The 14,604-nt window shown below is 51.8% G+C and overlaps 1 protein-coding gene across 2 annotated transcripts in view; it reads left to right on the forward strand.

Annotated features, from left to right (window-relative positions):
• The first annotated feature begins 8,029 nt into the window (after positions 1-8,029).
• CELF5 (CUGBP Elav-like family member 5) overlaps positions 8,030-14,604 on the forward strand; it is a 40,997-nt gene continuing 34,422 nt past the window's right edge. For both annotated transcript variants that reach the window (XM_071451642.1, XM_071451643.1), the window contains exon 1: positions 8,030-8,396. In XM_071451642.1, coding sequence (XP_071307743.1) covers positions 8,108-8,396 — 289 coding nt within the window. In that variant the 5' untranslated portion in view covers positions 8,030-8,107. The remainder of the gene's footprint in view (positions 8,397-14,604) is intronic.

The raw sequence follows: 14,604 nt of genomic DNA on the forward strand, positions 1-14,604 counted from the left end.
TTCCAATTACAAGCATTGCAAGAGATCTGTTCCCTGAGTCTGTCAGAGTCGTGGTCAGAGGTGTGGAGTGGCAGAAGGGCAGAGCTGGATGTGCTCTCACCCTGGTGCTGAGTTCAGCATCACAACCCTGAGGGCTTCTCCTTGGGAAACCCAGCACCAGCAGCGTGTGGGGCTGAGCAGTGTCCCCATGGTGACACAGGCAGCCCTTTGTCACTGTTTGATAGGAAATGACACAGCCATCAGAAGGCTGAGTAGCATAAAATGTGTTGTCTTTACTTGGAACCACTTTTATACACTGAGCAATACAGCTGGACCTGATTGGTCATTTAATCAATACATTTAACCTGATTGAAAATCAGCTATCCTCAAAATACATTTGAGAAACGGCTGAGGGAGCTGGGGGTGCTCAGCCTGGAGAAAAGGAGACTCAGGGGTGCCCTCATCGCTCTCTGCAGCTCCTGAAAGGTGCCTGTGCTCAGCTGGGGCTGGGCTCTTTCTCCAGGAACTGACAGAACCAGAGCACACAGCCTCAACTGTGCCAAGGGAAATACAGGTTGGGTAGCAGGAAAAAAATATAGGTTGGATATCAGGAAAAAGTTTTTTACAGAAAGGGTGATAAAGCTCTGGAATGGCTGCCCAGGGAGGTGGTGGAGTCCCCATCCCTGGGTGTGTTTAACAAAGCCTGGATGTGGCACTGGGTGCCAGGGTTCAGTTGAGGGGTTGGGGCTGGGTTGGACTCAATGATCTTGAAGGTCTCTTCCAACCCAGTGATTCTGTGATGGACTAATTAACAAGATAGATATATATATATATAATTTATTTATTTATATTTATTTTATATATATATATTTTAAATATTTTTATATTTAATATTTATTTATTTATTTATTTATTTATTTTTATTTATAAACAATCTTATGAGAATAACAAGAAAACAGGAAAACAACACCTGCAGGTTATTTTTAATAATTGGCTATCATTCTTTATCTCCAGCTCCCTAAAGTCTCCCAGGCCGATTCTGGGAAGACTTACCGAGTTTTCTCTCTGACCAGGCTGTCACATCCACAGCCCCACCTGCAGGTCCCGAGGTGACAGGAGCATCTCCCGGTGCCAGCCCTGGGGTGTATCCCAGCTCTGGAAATCATTGTTCTCTCTACACAGGAGTCTCCTCTACCTCCTCTGCTTGTACCAATGCATTTTTGGAGCTGGCGTGCCCAAAATCACAGCCCTGTGGCACAGGCAGGGCACGGCCAGAGCAGCAGCCCCAGGATGCCCAGCGATACTGGAATAATTCCAGTATAGCCAGATGGGACCTGCCTGAGCTTGTCTGGCCCTGCTGCTGAACCAAACAGCAGCAACTGTGCTGTTTCACCCCACAGACACTTTTGGCTGCCTGGGTGTGTGGTGTTTCACCCCACAGACACTTTTGGCTGCCTGGGTGTGTGGTGTTTCACCCCACAGACACTTTTGGCTGCCTGGGTGTGTGGTGTTTCACCCCACAGACACTTTTGGCTGCCTGGGTGCTGCAGCTGGCACTGCAGACAAGTCCATGCCTGCAGGAGCTCTGGTGGTGCTGGGATGGAGCTTCCCCCCATAACAGGGGCTGCTCCTCAGGTTTCCCTCTGCTGGAGAAGCTTTAAGGCGATGGTGAAGGAAAGGAATTGGTTCTGCTGGAGGGTTTGGATCCAGAGCTTTATTCTGGCCTCTGAATGCAGCACCAGCTCCAACAGAACTCCCTGAGCCCGTGGCTGCTGCTCCTTTGAACCCCGGGGAGAGGGGAGGGAAGGGGCAGGGAGGCACCAAGCAGGTACAGGAGGGGAGGGACAAAGGGACAAAGGACACCTGGATGGCCCAATGCCCCCCAGGGGTAGAGGGCATCCTTTGGATCTGCCCAATCCCTTCTGGAATGCCAGGACTGACAGACAGTGCTGGGAGGGGAAAGGAGAGGAGACTGACACACCTGGGAGGGAATTATCAGGGGAGGGACCCGGGGTGTCTGAGGCAAACCCGTGGCTGCCTGTTTGCGGGTCCCTGGGGCTGCTGCTGGGGATGCTGGGGTGCCAGGAGGATGCTGAGGTGCCAGGGGGATGCTGAGGTGCCAGGAGGATGCTGAGGTGCCAGAAGGATGCTGAGGTGCCAGGGGGATGCTGAGGTGCCAGGAGGATGCTGGGGTGCCAGGGGGACACTGGGGTGCCAGGGGGATGCTGAGGTCCTGGCTCCTCACACCAGGCTGTTCAAAGTGGTGATTTGTCTTTCTAGAAAAGAAAGGTCTCCTAAGAGAGAGGAAAGGTTGAAAACGAAGGTGGCAGAAGAGCTGCTGGGACAAGCAGTGAAGATGGAGGTGTACTCCAGTGATGGAGAGCAAAGAGCTGCTCTAGAAATGGATCATCATTGCTCTCTGTGTGTCCCCATTGCTCACACAGGTGACCCCTCTACCTCCTCTGCTTGTAAGTGCAGTTTTGGAGCTGGGGTGCCCACTGTCCCCTCACAGCCCTCTGGCACACAGAGCAAACCCCTGCAGGCTGAGGGGCAGCTCATTGCAGGGCTGGCTTTAACACAGGCTCTGCCGTGTCGTTATCACAGAATTACAGAATTAACTAGGCTGGAAAAGACCTTTGAGTCTCCTATAATTCTGTCAGTGCCCAGCTTTGGAGGGAAGGTCCCTGTGGACAGCAGGGAGGTCCTTGCTGACAGGAAGGGTGGTGGGAAGGCAGAGAGGAAGAAAGTCCAGCTGCCTTTCCTGGATGCAGACTGGGGCTGTGGCAGCCACCCCACTGCAGCTGAGCCTGGCTCCCAGTGCAGGGAGACCTCTGCTTGCCCCACTGAGGGACTGGGAATTTGCACTAGAGAATAGCCTGTAAGGGGCTCTGGGGCTCATACTTTTATTAAAGTTTTTATTCTCAGATGATGCTTCTGAGGTAGCACTGAGTATTTCTTGATAGGGGTGCTAAAGTGCTGTTACATATTTGCATTTGTTGACCATTTTTAGTCAGATGGGTTTGCACTCCTCATGCTGGCTTCCTCTCTGTTTCCTCCACGTGCCATTCTGGTTTTATTTCAGTGAAAGTGTTATTCTACTTTAGCAACTTTGTCTGTAGAGATTAAAAAGATTATTAAAATGAGAGGCAGACAAACAACTCTTAGGCACCCTTCTCTGTAGGTTGCTGTTGGATTTCCCTTTTAGGAGAATGCTCTGTGGTGGTTTTTCCTCATGATGTGTTCCCAAATACTCCTGCTCTACAGAAGCAGTCAGGCAGCAGTCTACTCCAGGTCATGGGAAGGGCACACTAGAATATGAATCATTCAAAGGAACTGCTAATTAGGAGGCCTGTTAAATAGAGGGGAAGTTAAAGAATATCCCTTTCCCTGTGGCAGAGAAAAATGACAAACTACAGAAAGATTGGAGAGAGGCTATTTTATGCTCAAGCTCTAAATGGATCCCACTCTGCAATCAGCTGCAGCAAGCACAGCCTTCCTCAGCAAGGCTTTTCCAGACCGTACAACAGCTTGCGTCTTCCATCTATTTTTGGTTTTTCTCTTGCCCTGGTTTCCATAGTATCTGAATGCTTCATGCTCTTAAATATATCTGACACTTACAGCACCTTGCTGAAGTAGGAGGTACAAAGGGCTTTGCTCTTTGGAGCTGCTGGAGCTGGAATAGCCTGGGGATGTGTGGAAGATGTGGGGTGGAGTCCTGAGTGGAAAATGTGCTTTTCTAGAGGCTGGATTTGTCACTGCTGGCTTAGGCATAGCAGGAGAAAAGAAATCCTCATAAAACTTCTGAAAAAATATTTGAAGGGCTCGGTGGTGTAGTGCTGGGAGCAGGGGTGGAGATGAGATCTGGTGATTGCCACGTTCTCCTCTAATCCACTCTGCTTTCTTCAGGTGCCACATTTCTTTCTCTCAGGTAATGAGAACATGAGGACAACTAGGTTGTGTCCTGAAGCCAGGTTGTTCATGTTGTGAGCTTATTCCTGTGGAATATTTTTAATACTATATATAATAATATAATTTAAATTAATAATAATAATAATAATAATAATAATAATAATAATAATAATAATAATAATAATAATAATAATAATAATAATATCTTAATACAGTGTAATGGGGAGTAATGGGAAGATAGAGAATTTACCAAAAATAAAGAGATGAGTGAGAAGCAGATGCTGTAGGGATGATCCCAAGATTCTAGGAATGCTCATTCCTTTTATTTTTAAGGGACACCCAGGTGACAGCATGTGACAGAAATCTCTGTGCTCCAGGAGTGTTTGGGGAGCAGGGGGAGAAGCCAGATCAAATCAGCAGAGCTCAATATCTCTGCTGATTAAAACCAGGTCCAAACTGAACTCAATCAGCTGGATTGAGTGTTGCATGGTTGTAGAGCTGAGGAGTTGCCTCTCATTTTTTGGGAAAGGACAGCCCTGTGCCATTCTTTCCTGACCAACTTCCTTTCAAGCTTTGGAAGAAACAGTCTGCACACAACCCAAACTTCTTCCACAAGGTGGTGTGTTTTTATTTGTTTATTTGGGTTTTGTTTTGTTTTTGAAATCAATCCTCACAGAACAGCTGCTTTTGATATCTGCACAAAGATATCTGGAATCTGTGATGGTCACTTTCAGTTCACCCACTGTGACAACTCAGGTCAAAAAAATCCACAGCCCTCAAAACTTAGTTAATTTTAGGGTTCTTGCAAAGTTAAAATGTTAAAACTCCCCATGGCGAGTTATATCCTTTTACACAGGATATTTTTCTCTTAGGCTGGCAGTCTGGCTGCAGAATCTTTTACACCAGACAAGAAGCAATCACATTAGAGGAATAACTTTTATCTCCCTGAGATACTGTCTTGGATATTTCCTGCCAAGGCTGTCTTACCTTGTCCTTTAGCTTTTCTGCCTAGGGAACAAATAGGTAAGGAAAGGCAGATTGTTTTAAAGGACCCTTTTTTTTCCCTCCCTCCCTCTTTCCTTTTTTTTCCTTTTTTTTTTTTTTTTCTGGGCTGTGGTGAGGATTTTCTGCCTTAAATGGTGTCTCCTAGGTGATGTGGAAATTCAGAGCTCCAGCTTGTATTTTCTCCATCCCTCATTGCCTTTAGGAGTGGAAGGACTAGGCAGACACTCCTAAGGCAAAATGGACCTGGCTGCTCCTGCACCCTTTGTTTGAGCCCTTCTCAGATTTGGGCCACTGGACTGGACCTCTCCACCTTTCATCTTAAGCTGCCCATCTAAATACAAATACTCACATGCCACAAGAAACCAGGCAAGTCTAGATGTGTGTAAGGGAAATATTTTGGGTGTTTTTCACTAGCAAATATTTCTGCAAAAGAGAAACTTGTTGGGTATACAATGTGGTTTTCTTCTAACAGTTGTTTTTTTTTTTGAAGCAGCATCTCAGGTTTAGGCAGAATCTGTTCCCTCACCCCTGGGAATTGTGCATCTGAGCTCTGCTGTGCTCCTTCTAGCACTCTTGTGTAGGCTCCTCCATGACAGATGCAACATGTTTCTTCTCCCTCTGCACAGGTGACCTCTCATTTCCCTTTTTCTCTGTCTTGGTGCTAAGATTCCTTTTATCTTCCCCTTAATCCTGTTACTCTGGTATATAATTCTCTGTCTGGCTCTGTAAACCCCAGGTGCTGATTGACAGCTGCTCTGTTTTTCATTTTCCAGCAGAATTTTCATGTCTGTTGTTCTTTACCGCAGTCAGGGTGGTTTTAGTATGTCCATTCATGGACTCCAAAAGAGACTGGATTTATCTTTCCTTCTAAACAGACATTTTCTACCCGAGGCGCTGGGTCCCTTGAGCTGTAACAAAAGCCTAGAGCAGCTTTTGCTGCAGCAGCTGATGTGAAAAAGCGAGCAAGGCATGCAAAGGTGCCTGAAAACTTTACTTGGTTAGGTGTGATTCATCCAAGGTGAGGATTGCTGCTGTTGCCATAAAGCTCTCTTGTTTTAAACATTGCCTTATCTGCTTGCAGCTGTTAAAAATGAGAACAGCTTGACTTGCCATAGGCTCCCCAGCTGATGCGTCTGTGCCTTCCAAATAGATGGCAGAACCCTGGCAGCCTCTGCAAGATATGTCAACAGAAAGTTTGACCGGTGTGGGGAGATCCTGGGGGAATTTAGGGTGGATTTTAGGGGTGGTAACACCATCAAACACAAGACAGCTCTTCAGCCTTGAGACACCTGCAGCATCCCTGGGTTCAGACCAGAAATCTGCAGGCCTTTGTGAGTCCATTTCCATGAAAAGCCTGGATGCAAATCCCAGGCTCTTGCTGGCCCTCAGTGAGTGTTCTGGCAGCTCCACACACAGCTGGGCACGGCAGCCAGTGCTGCAGAGAGTGAAGAGGAATCCCAAATCCCTCCGGCTCTGCCTCTCTCATTCTTGCCATGACTTCAGCCTGGGAGCCAGGTGGGTGCTCATATACAACCAGTATATCCATGATAGATAGATAGATAGATAGATAGATAGATAGATAGATAGATAGATAGATAGATAGATAGATAGATAGAAAGAATATCCATTCTTCCCTCTGCTTTGTAGGATTGGGCTCCCTCTTCTTCCCCTGGTAACACACCCCCCCTTTTTCCTAACCTGCCTTTTCCTGCTGCACATATCTCCTGCTGCAGGGGCCTAGGTAAAATCACACCTGAGAGATGTGGGTAGGGTTTGAGGCTCTGGCATGTGGGAGAGAGGAGGAGGAAGGATGGGACTTGGGGAGCAGGCAGGAGAATGCTGAATTGGGCTGCAGGGGAGCACAGAGCTGTGGCTGCCCTGGTTATGCTGTGCTGTGTGGTAGGGTCACCTCTCCACTCACTGCTGCCCTCCCTGAGCAGGATCCAGGGCAGGAGAGAAGGGAAAGGCAGAAAGCTCTGAGCAGAGACTACACAAGGGGAAGCAAGGCCAGGCTGTGCCTGCACCAGGTCCTTTCACAGGCACAGCCTGGCATGCTCAGAGGAGCTGAGCACCTGACTCTGCCACAGCTCTCTCTGCAAACAACCCAGCCAAACGCCCTCCCTCCTCCCGGTATTCATCCTCAGGGACACTGGGGCAGCATGACAGGCTGAAATGTGTGCTGTGACGACAAAAGCCGTGCACGCTGCTGCGGAGGGAATGCTCTGGAGGAGATGCAGGCAGCGTGTGGCTGTGGGCGGCGGAGCGGGACTGGGCTGCGTCCCTGCAGCTCCCGACGGAGCCTCGGCTGTGCTGCGCCTCAGCGTCAGCCTGGCGTGACAGAGGTGGGGCACAGAGGTGACACAGCCCCGAGGCCACCTGAGCACCGACATCCCCTCAGTGCCTCACAGCATCTGGCAGAGCTGGAGGAAGCGGTGGGAGAGCGATGCAGAGCCTCCCTCACACCATGAGGGAGAGCCGGTCCCCTCAGCAGTAATGGCTGCTTCAACATGGATACACAACCAGCTCCTGGCCATCTGGCACGGTCTGACACAGGAACGGGCTGGGGATCCTCCACCCAGCCTCAGTGAGGAGGGAGCTGAGCTGCTGGGAAGAAAGGGGACTGTCCCTAGAAAGGCAGGGACAGACAGAGAAAAGCCTGCCCGGGGTTGTAGAGCTGGGGCCGTGTGTGGCTTTCCCTTCCAGCTTAGCCCCCTCCAGCCCCTGTGTTCGCTGCTGGGTCACGGCTGCGTTACAAAATTTTCTGCTTTAAATAATCTCTTCGCCTCCAGACCCTTGTGCTGAGGCGCCAAGAAAATGGGCCGAATGCTAATTTCTGACACGGATGTGGAGCGGCTCTGCCTTCGTGGGTGCTCTGAGCTCTCCCTTGCTCCCAGGGCCGTCAGCGCTCCTGGGCCCTAAAAACACAGCGGGGACGGGCATGGCGGCGGTCACTGCCGCCTCGTCGCCTTCACCACCCTCTTGTTCCAGCCGGTCCTGAGCGACCCTCCCGGGCCGCTCCCGGGGGTCTCCGGTGCCGTCCCCGCTGCCCCAGGCTCGTGCGGGGCCGCGGCGGCGCGGGGCCCGGCAGGGGGCGCTGTGGCGCGGCTCTTTGTGGCGCCGCGGCGGCGGCGCTGGCGGCGGGGCCGTTCCCGCCGCGCTGCCTCCCCCGCCCGCCCGCCCGCCCGCCCGCCCGCAGCCGCGCCGGGCGCGGGGCATGGCCAGACTCACCGAGGGCGAGGCGAGGAGGCAGCCGCCGCCGCTCCCGCCAGCGCCGCAGCCGCCCCCGCCGCCGCCGCCGCGCCGAGCCTCCCCCATGAGCAGCAGCGGCGGCGCGGAGCCCCCGGCGCAGCCCGACAGCATGAAGGACCTGGATGCCATCAAGCTCTTCGTGGGGCAGATCCCGCGCAACCTGGAGGAGAAGGACCTCAAGCCGCTCTTCGAGCAGTTCGGCAAGATCTACGAGCTCACCGTGCTCAAGGACCGCTACACCGGCATGCACAAGGGTGAGCGCGGCGCGGCGCGCACAAAGGGGCGGCGGGCCCCGGGTCGCTCCACGCGTGACCCACCGCGCTGTGCTGTTCTCCCACAGCCCCGCGTCCCTCAGGGGGGCTGGCGGCTCCGATCCGCCACCCGGGAACGCGTCCGCATCCCCAGCGCCCACGGGCGGGGTCCCCATCCCCGCGGCGGAGCCCCTCGGCCGCGGCCCGCGCCCCTCCGGCAGCCCCGGGCCTGTGGCCCCGCGTGGGGTGCGGTGACAAAGGCGGCGATGGGCAGCGCGGGCCGGGCCGAGGCTGCCGCGGAGCGCGGGGGCTGCAGCGGGACCCTCGCTGGGCCGTCCCCGAGGGGGCTCACACCGAGCCCCGGCAGGGCTTCGGCGCTGCGGTTCTAAAATCCGTGCAACAAAGAATATTGGCCGCGAACGTGCCGCTGTCAGTGGCGTTTGGGGTAGGTGGGGGGCCTTGGTGATGGCACACGGGGAGATGAGGGGTCTTCCTTCGCTGAAGGGGGACCTTGAACGGGTGCTGAAAAGTTTGAGGAGGCTCCTTTAGCCTCGCTTATTGTTGTGTTTTTATACTGAAGAGGTGTCGCGTTCGGCGTGGCGGCTCCCTTCGGTGGAGCGGCTCTACCCCACCCCAGCAGGTGTTTGGGATCTTGTGACCAGCACGGCTCCAGCCAGGAAAGGAACTCACGGAGTTGTTTGCTGTAGGATCCCAGGGGGTGATGGCAGCATCGCTCCCTGGCGCAGGTAGAACAACCTGCAGGGAGCCGACGGTGAGTGCCCTGAAAGCTGTCGGTGCTCAGCATGGGCTGCTGTGCCCTAAAATGATCTGTGATGGGGCCATGTGTTGGTGCATGCTGGAGGGAGTGTGCAACCCTCAGTCGTGATGCCTTGGATTTAGGAGGAAGGGTAGGAAAAATCCTGCCTTGGCAACGTGAACCGTTCTAGACTGAACGGAGAGGGAAGAGGACAAGAAAAAAAACAAGTGTATTTTCAAACAAAAGGCCAAATCTAACTCTCCAGCACAAAAGGAAAGCACTTTTTCATTGAAGCCCGTGGGGGCTGGGCTGGCATGAATTTAGCTGAAGAAGTGTGTCTGGTTGTGAGTGAAAAACGAGGATGCCATGTGCTTGTGTGTCTCTGTGTGCAAGGAACTGCATCCAAACCTGCTGCCAGGGGATGGTGAGTTGCAAGGTTTCAAACCCAGCAAGGAGGAGAATGGGCCCAAGGCAAGAGACAATTGCACATTTCATTCCAATTGACATCTTAAATATAGACTGTGTGGTCTGAGGTCAGCTTCCAAGCAGGAGACAAATTCTAGGGATCTGCTTAGGTATGGAAATTAGAGGGGGCAGCAGTGGTATTAGCCAGATGTGTGTGATATTAACTTGCAGTTAAAAGCAGGATTTCTGCAGCAAAATAAATACATCCTTTTGGTTCTAACATTTCTGTTTTTTGAGTGGATGTGGGTGTTGTTGGTCAGGGGTTCTGTCCAGAAGAGGCTGTTGAGATGTGAGGTTCTCTGGTGGTTGTTTTGGGGTTATTTCCACACCTCTTCAGTTCCCTGTGCCCCTCCCTGTCCTGTTTTGTACGGAGTGAGAGGCTGGGATTCCTTTCCTGGTGGCATGAGTTTGCATGTAGATCCTCAGCCTGTTTTGGAACAGCCTCTCCAGAGAAGCCATCCCTTGACAAGGAAGTGTGTGGGGGTTTATCGTGCAGGAGGGAATGAATCCACAATCCAGCCCACCCTGGTGCCTGCTCACTCCCATTTCCCAGCTTTGGCTGCAGTGCCTGTGCTCCATGCAGGAAGGGCCATCCTGGTGAGGAGCTGCTGCTGGCATCTGCAGGCCTGCAAGGTGCCAGGCCTGACCCAGGAGCTGCAGTGGCCTGGAGCACTGTCACAGCCCCCAGACAGGGGACGCTTTGGCTGCAGGCTCGTCCCTGCACTCAACAGAAGCCACCTTTCTGGGGCAGTTCTAACAGCAGACTCAGTTTTCTCTCCCCACGTTGCTGATCTGCAGTGAGATCCAATTGACAGCTCACATGCAGCTTCCATCTGCTTTTTTCCCTTTCTCTCCCCAAAGGGGAGGAAGCAGTTGTGTGAGAAGCCAGCACTGCTGGTGGAGCCCAGCGTGCCCTCTTGTATTCCCTTGCAGCTTGCCATGGAGCTGAGCAGCCACCTCTGCCTCCAGGGAGGAAGGAAGGGTGGAAAAGGCCTGCCAGGGGCTGGAGGGTGTGAGCTGGGCTGCAGTGTCCAAGAGCTGGTCCTCTATGGGTGCTTAGAATGGATGAATTCAGTGGAGGCAGAGGAGAATCTTGGAGATTTAGAAATGTGAGCTCTGCTATGAAATGGTTTTGTTGGTACCTGACTAGTCATGTCTCAGCAACCTGGCTACTGGTAGCTGATACTGTTACAGCCTAATATTATTCATCAGGCAGTTTTTCTATTTATGTTAATCACAGATACATTTGCATGTTAATGGCAGTGTTTGTCTCAAAGCTAATATTTTCATGGGAAGAGCGGGGAGGTGTTTGAACAGGCTTTTGGAATGGGTCAGGGGAGGCTGAGTGGGCAGAATCAAGTGGAAATTTTTGGCCTTGTGTTCCAGGATTAGGCAGAAGGCACTTCCTTCACAAGTGTCAACTGGAAGGGTTTCCTAGGAGTGCTCATGGTAGGGAAAGTGGAGCCCTTGAGGAGTGTGAGGTGCCAAAATGAATTGCAGGGGAATGTTCAGGGGCAGGAGCAGGTGGCTTTTCCAGAGGGCAAGGATACAACACCACCCTCAGCCCAACTTGCCTCCCTGGCAGCCCAGTTTTGACTCAGCTTCTGCAGGCTTGTAGATTAGCTCCCCACTGACTCCACGCTTCCCCTGCTGAAGTATTTAATGTGATTTCTGATGCTAAGCAGAATCTAGAGATCCCTCCCTCCTGCAAACCAGCAGCCTTTTCTTGCTCAAGGCTTTAGACTGCTGATGTGTGGAGTAATATTTAGGATCTGAAGGGACTGTAAATTCCAGAGTCAATGTGTAGTTTGTAGGGAGGATCAGGCACTGAATATATATATTATTTTTTATGCAGTCTCTTTCAAGTGAAACTAGGCTGGGTTCTGCCTTCAGGGAGCTGGAAACCCTCTTGGAGCCCATGGAAGGAGGGTGGTACCACCAGTGCTGGTGGGGCATGGAGGGATCTTTGGCAGAATGGTGGTGGCTTTGCAGACAGAGCTCTGGGTGCTGTCCTGCATCCCCGTGCTGGGAATGGCTCCTTGGCACTGCCTGGCTGCCTGAGACCTTCCAGGCTGACACTTCTGAACACCCTGAGCACTTTCTAACACCACGTCCTGTGTCTCAGCTGACGTGGTGTGAGAAGTGCCCAAAGGGGCCTGAGCCTGTCTGTCTGAGCTTGCTGTTAACTAAAGCAGGAAATGTGGAAGTGAGAAAGCCCAGTGAGAGTGACAGGCCCCTCTGCACCTCTGGACATTTCTTCAGATCCTTGGGTGGCTCTGTCAAACTCAACGTTTTAGGAGCTCAAAGAACCCAGGGTGAGCAGAATCCTGTCCCAGCATCCCAGAGTAGCTGCACAGTTAGTGTGCAAGAGATAATGGCTCTTCAGGAAGGAAGTTTATTTTCCCCAAATATTTATTTACACAATTAGAGCACAGTGTTTCTGCCAAACCTTTTCCTGTATTTCTGACCAGGGCTTTGCAAAGACAATGCAATTGACTGCTCTACCTCCAAAACACCTGGCTGTGGAAGGCAGTAATCACATTTTCCAACATCTTTAGCTCCCTCCTTTCCAGAGCCAGTACAGCTTCCCAGGTTGCTGCAGTTGGGGCAGTAAGAATGAGAGGAATGTCCTCAAAGCTTAGGGACATGAAGAGCAGTGGACCAGGCTGTCCTGTACCTGCAGCCCCAGTCCAGGCAGGACATTAGAGGCTGCCTGAGTGCTGCTCCATGCTTGAGTGAGGAGCAGGAGCACAAGTGGCTCCTGCTGAGCAAATGCCCACACCCTTGGAAGGCAGAGCAGCAGTGGGGATTGCATTTGGGTTGGAGGGAGGCATCTTCAGGCTCCACAGTTTCTGTCTCTGGGAGCTGCTGCCTCTTGGTACTGAGCTGCTAAAAGATGAGCAACGTTTCTGCCTTTGCCCTAGGGGAGAGGAGGACCAGAGGGCTCTAAGGAGGGGATTCCTGGCACTTTTTCATTGGTGCTGGTGGGCCTAGGTGTTGCTGGCCTTGACAAATCCCTGATCTGGCATGGTAACAGTACCTCCCTGTGTGGGGAATGTCTCTCCTTTATCCCCACTGAATGCTGTGTCTTTGTCCAGGTCTCATTTTCAGCTTGTCCTCCCATGGACTGGGGTTTTTGAGGGTGCTTTGCCTCAGTTTTGCCATTGCTGAGCACTGGAATAATGGACTCAAGGATGGGGTTTGCCTGCTTGACATAACTCCACTCCTATCCTGGGTTTTCTGAGGTTGATGGCTGATGCTCCTGAGGCAAGAATAGTGCCTTCACTGCACGTGGGCATAGTACCAATGCATTGAAGCTTTTAGTGGAATAAATTGCTTATTCCCAAGTGCTGACTTTGGAGTTTCGTGAGCTAAACCTGGCCCAAATTATCTTAGAATTCTGAGTCTTGTATGACTTGCAAAGTAGCAGCCTGGAGCAGCAGGTGGAGTTGGGTATCTGTGTTTGTGACCAGGCCTTCAGATCTGTTAGAAATAGATTATAGAGGTTGTAGAATCTGGTCTCTCTGGTTATAGGGCTGCTTTTGGGGCTTGATGTCAGAGCAGCCCATGGGAAGTGTGAAAGCTGAGGGGAGCTTCCCCACCACAGCAGAGCCAGCTGCCTTTGCCAGGAGCACTGCATCACCTGCATTCTTCCTGGCCTCACTATATTTGTTAAATTACCTGTTGGTCCCACATTTGGTGCAGCATTCAAAATCTGGGCAATAAGGAGCTTTAATGACCTCTCAGAGATACCTAGTGCTTGTGTGCTGTTCATGGAAGGCTTTTTCCCCTAGCAAAGAGGTGTGAGGACAGATGTGATGTGCTTACCTGCAGCAACTTCTTGGAGCTGGGATGGAAGAGCAGGATAATGATGTTGCTGTGGTTGGGATTGTCCTGAGGAGCTGGCCTCAGGGTGTTGTGTATACCTGGAGTCCCACTGGGCTGGAGGGGAGAGGCCCAGACAGTCCCTGCACCACCTTTGGGTGCAGCTCAGGGAGAGCTGAAGCAGCTTTGGAGCGCCCCAAGCCAGGCACAAGGATGTGGAGGCAGAAAAATGGGCTTCTCTGACCAGAACAATGCATGTGCAGCCCAGCACAGCAGTGTGGACAGGGATATTCATCAGCAGGCCAGAGGGACTCGTCCTGCCTTTGCTTGGGATATGAAATGCCACTGTGGATAGCAGGGGGATGAGTGAGGGGGTCAGATGCATTCTGAGTCTATTCTCCAGTGCTTTGCCTACCCTCATCTGAAACAACTCAAGTGACAGAGCTCCAGGCACTTCCCTGGGGAGATCATTCCACAGTCTAAAGCTCTTTCTGCTAGGAAATGCTTCTTGATAACCAGCCAGATTTTCCCTTTGCTTATTCTTAGCATCAGAGCACCCAAAGATGATCCCTCTTCTTCCTGGAGGGGCTACAACTCCTCCCCCTCCTCCCTTGGCTCCAGAATTCGTCTGAGGTGTTGAGTCATATCTTGACTAAGAATGTCAGGATCTGGCCTTTTCTCTGTGCTTTTCATCTGCCTTCTCAGGTTGGCCCTGTCAGGATGCAGGATGCTCTGCTGGGCTCTGTGTTGCCCTTGTGGTGCTTTGGTGTGTGTTTGTGTGCATCACACAGGGCCAGGCCTCTCCTGCCACAGCTCCCTAATTTGTGAGTCTGGATCGTGGAGCTTTTGTGTAAGCCTAAAATCCCAGATACTTCTCTTCTTTCCTTGCTTCTTTCCTTCTTCTAATCAGTAATCATGCTGGTCCTTGCCTCTCTCCTGATCCTTGTGTTTGGGGCTGTTTGTGCCACAGGCAGGATCAGCTTTCCTTTTGCTCCCCCATTGTGTCTCACCTTGTTCAACACCTGTGTCAAGCCCCTTTATTCACTGGAACCCTTTTCCAGCTCTTAATCGACTTCAGATGTGGCCTGCAAGTCCTTTCACATTGTTTCTTTGTCTTTTTTTTCCCCCTGGAGCTTTAGACACATCCAAATTATGTAACATTTG

Source organism: Agelaius tricolor, unplaced genomic scaffold (genome assembly GCF_023055355.1).
Source record: "Agelaius tricolor isolate 1412-34295 unplaced genomic scaffold, bAgeTri1.0.p SCAF_33, whole genome shotgun sequence".
NCBI classification, from domain to species: Eukaryota; Metazoa; Chordata; class Aves; order Passeriformes; family Icteridae; genus Agelaius; species Agelaius tricolor.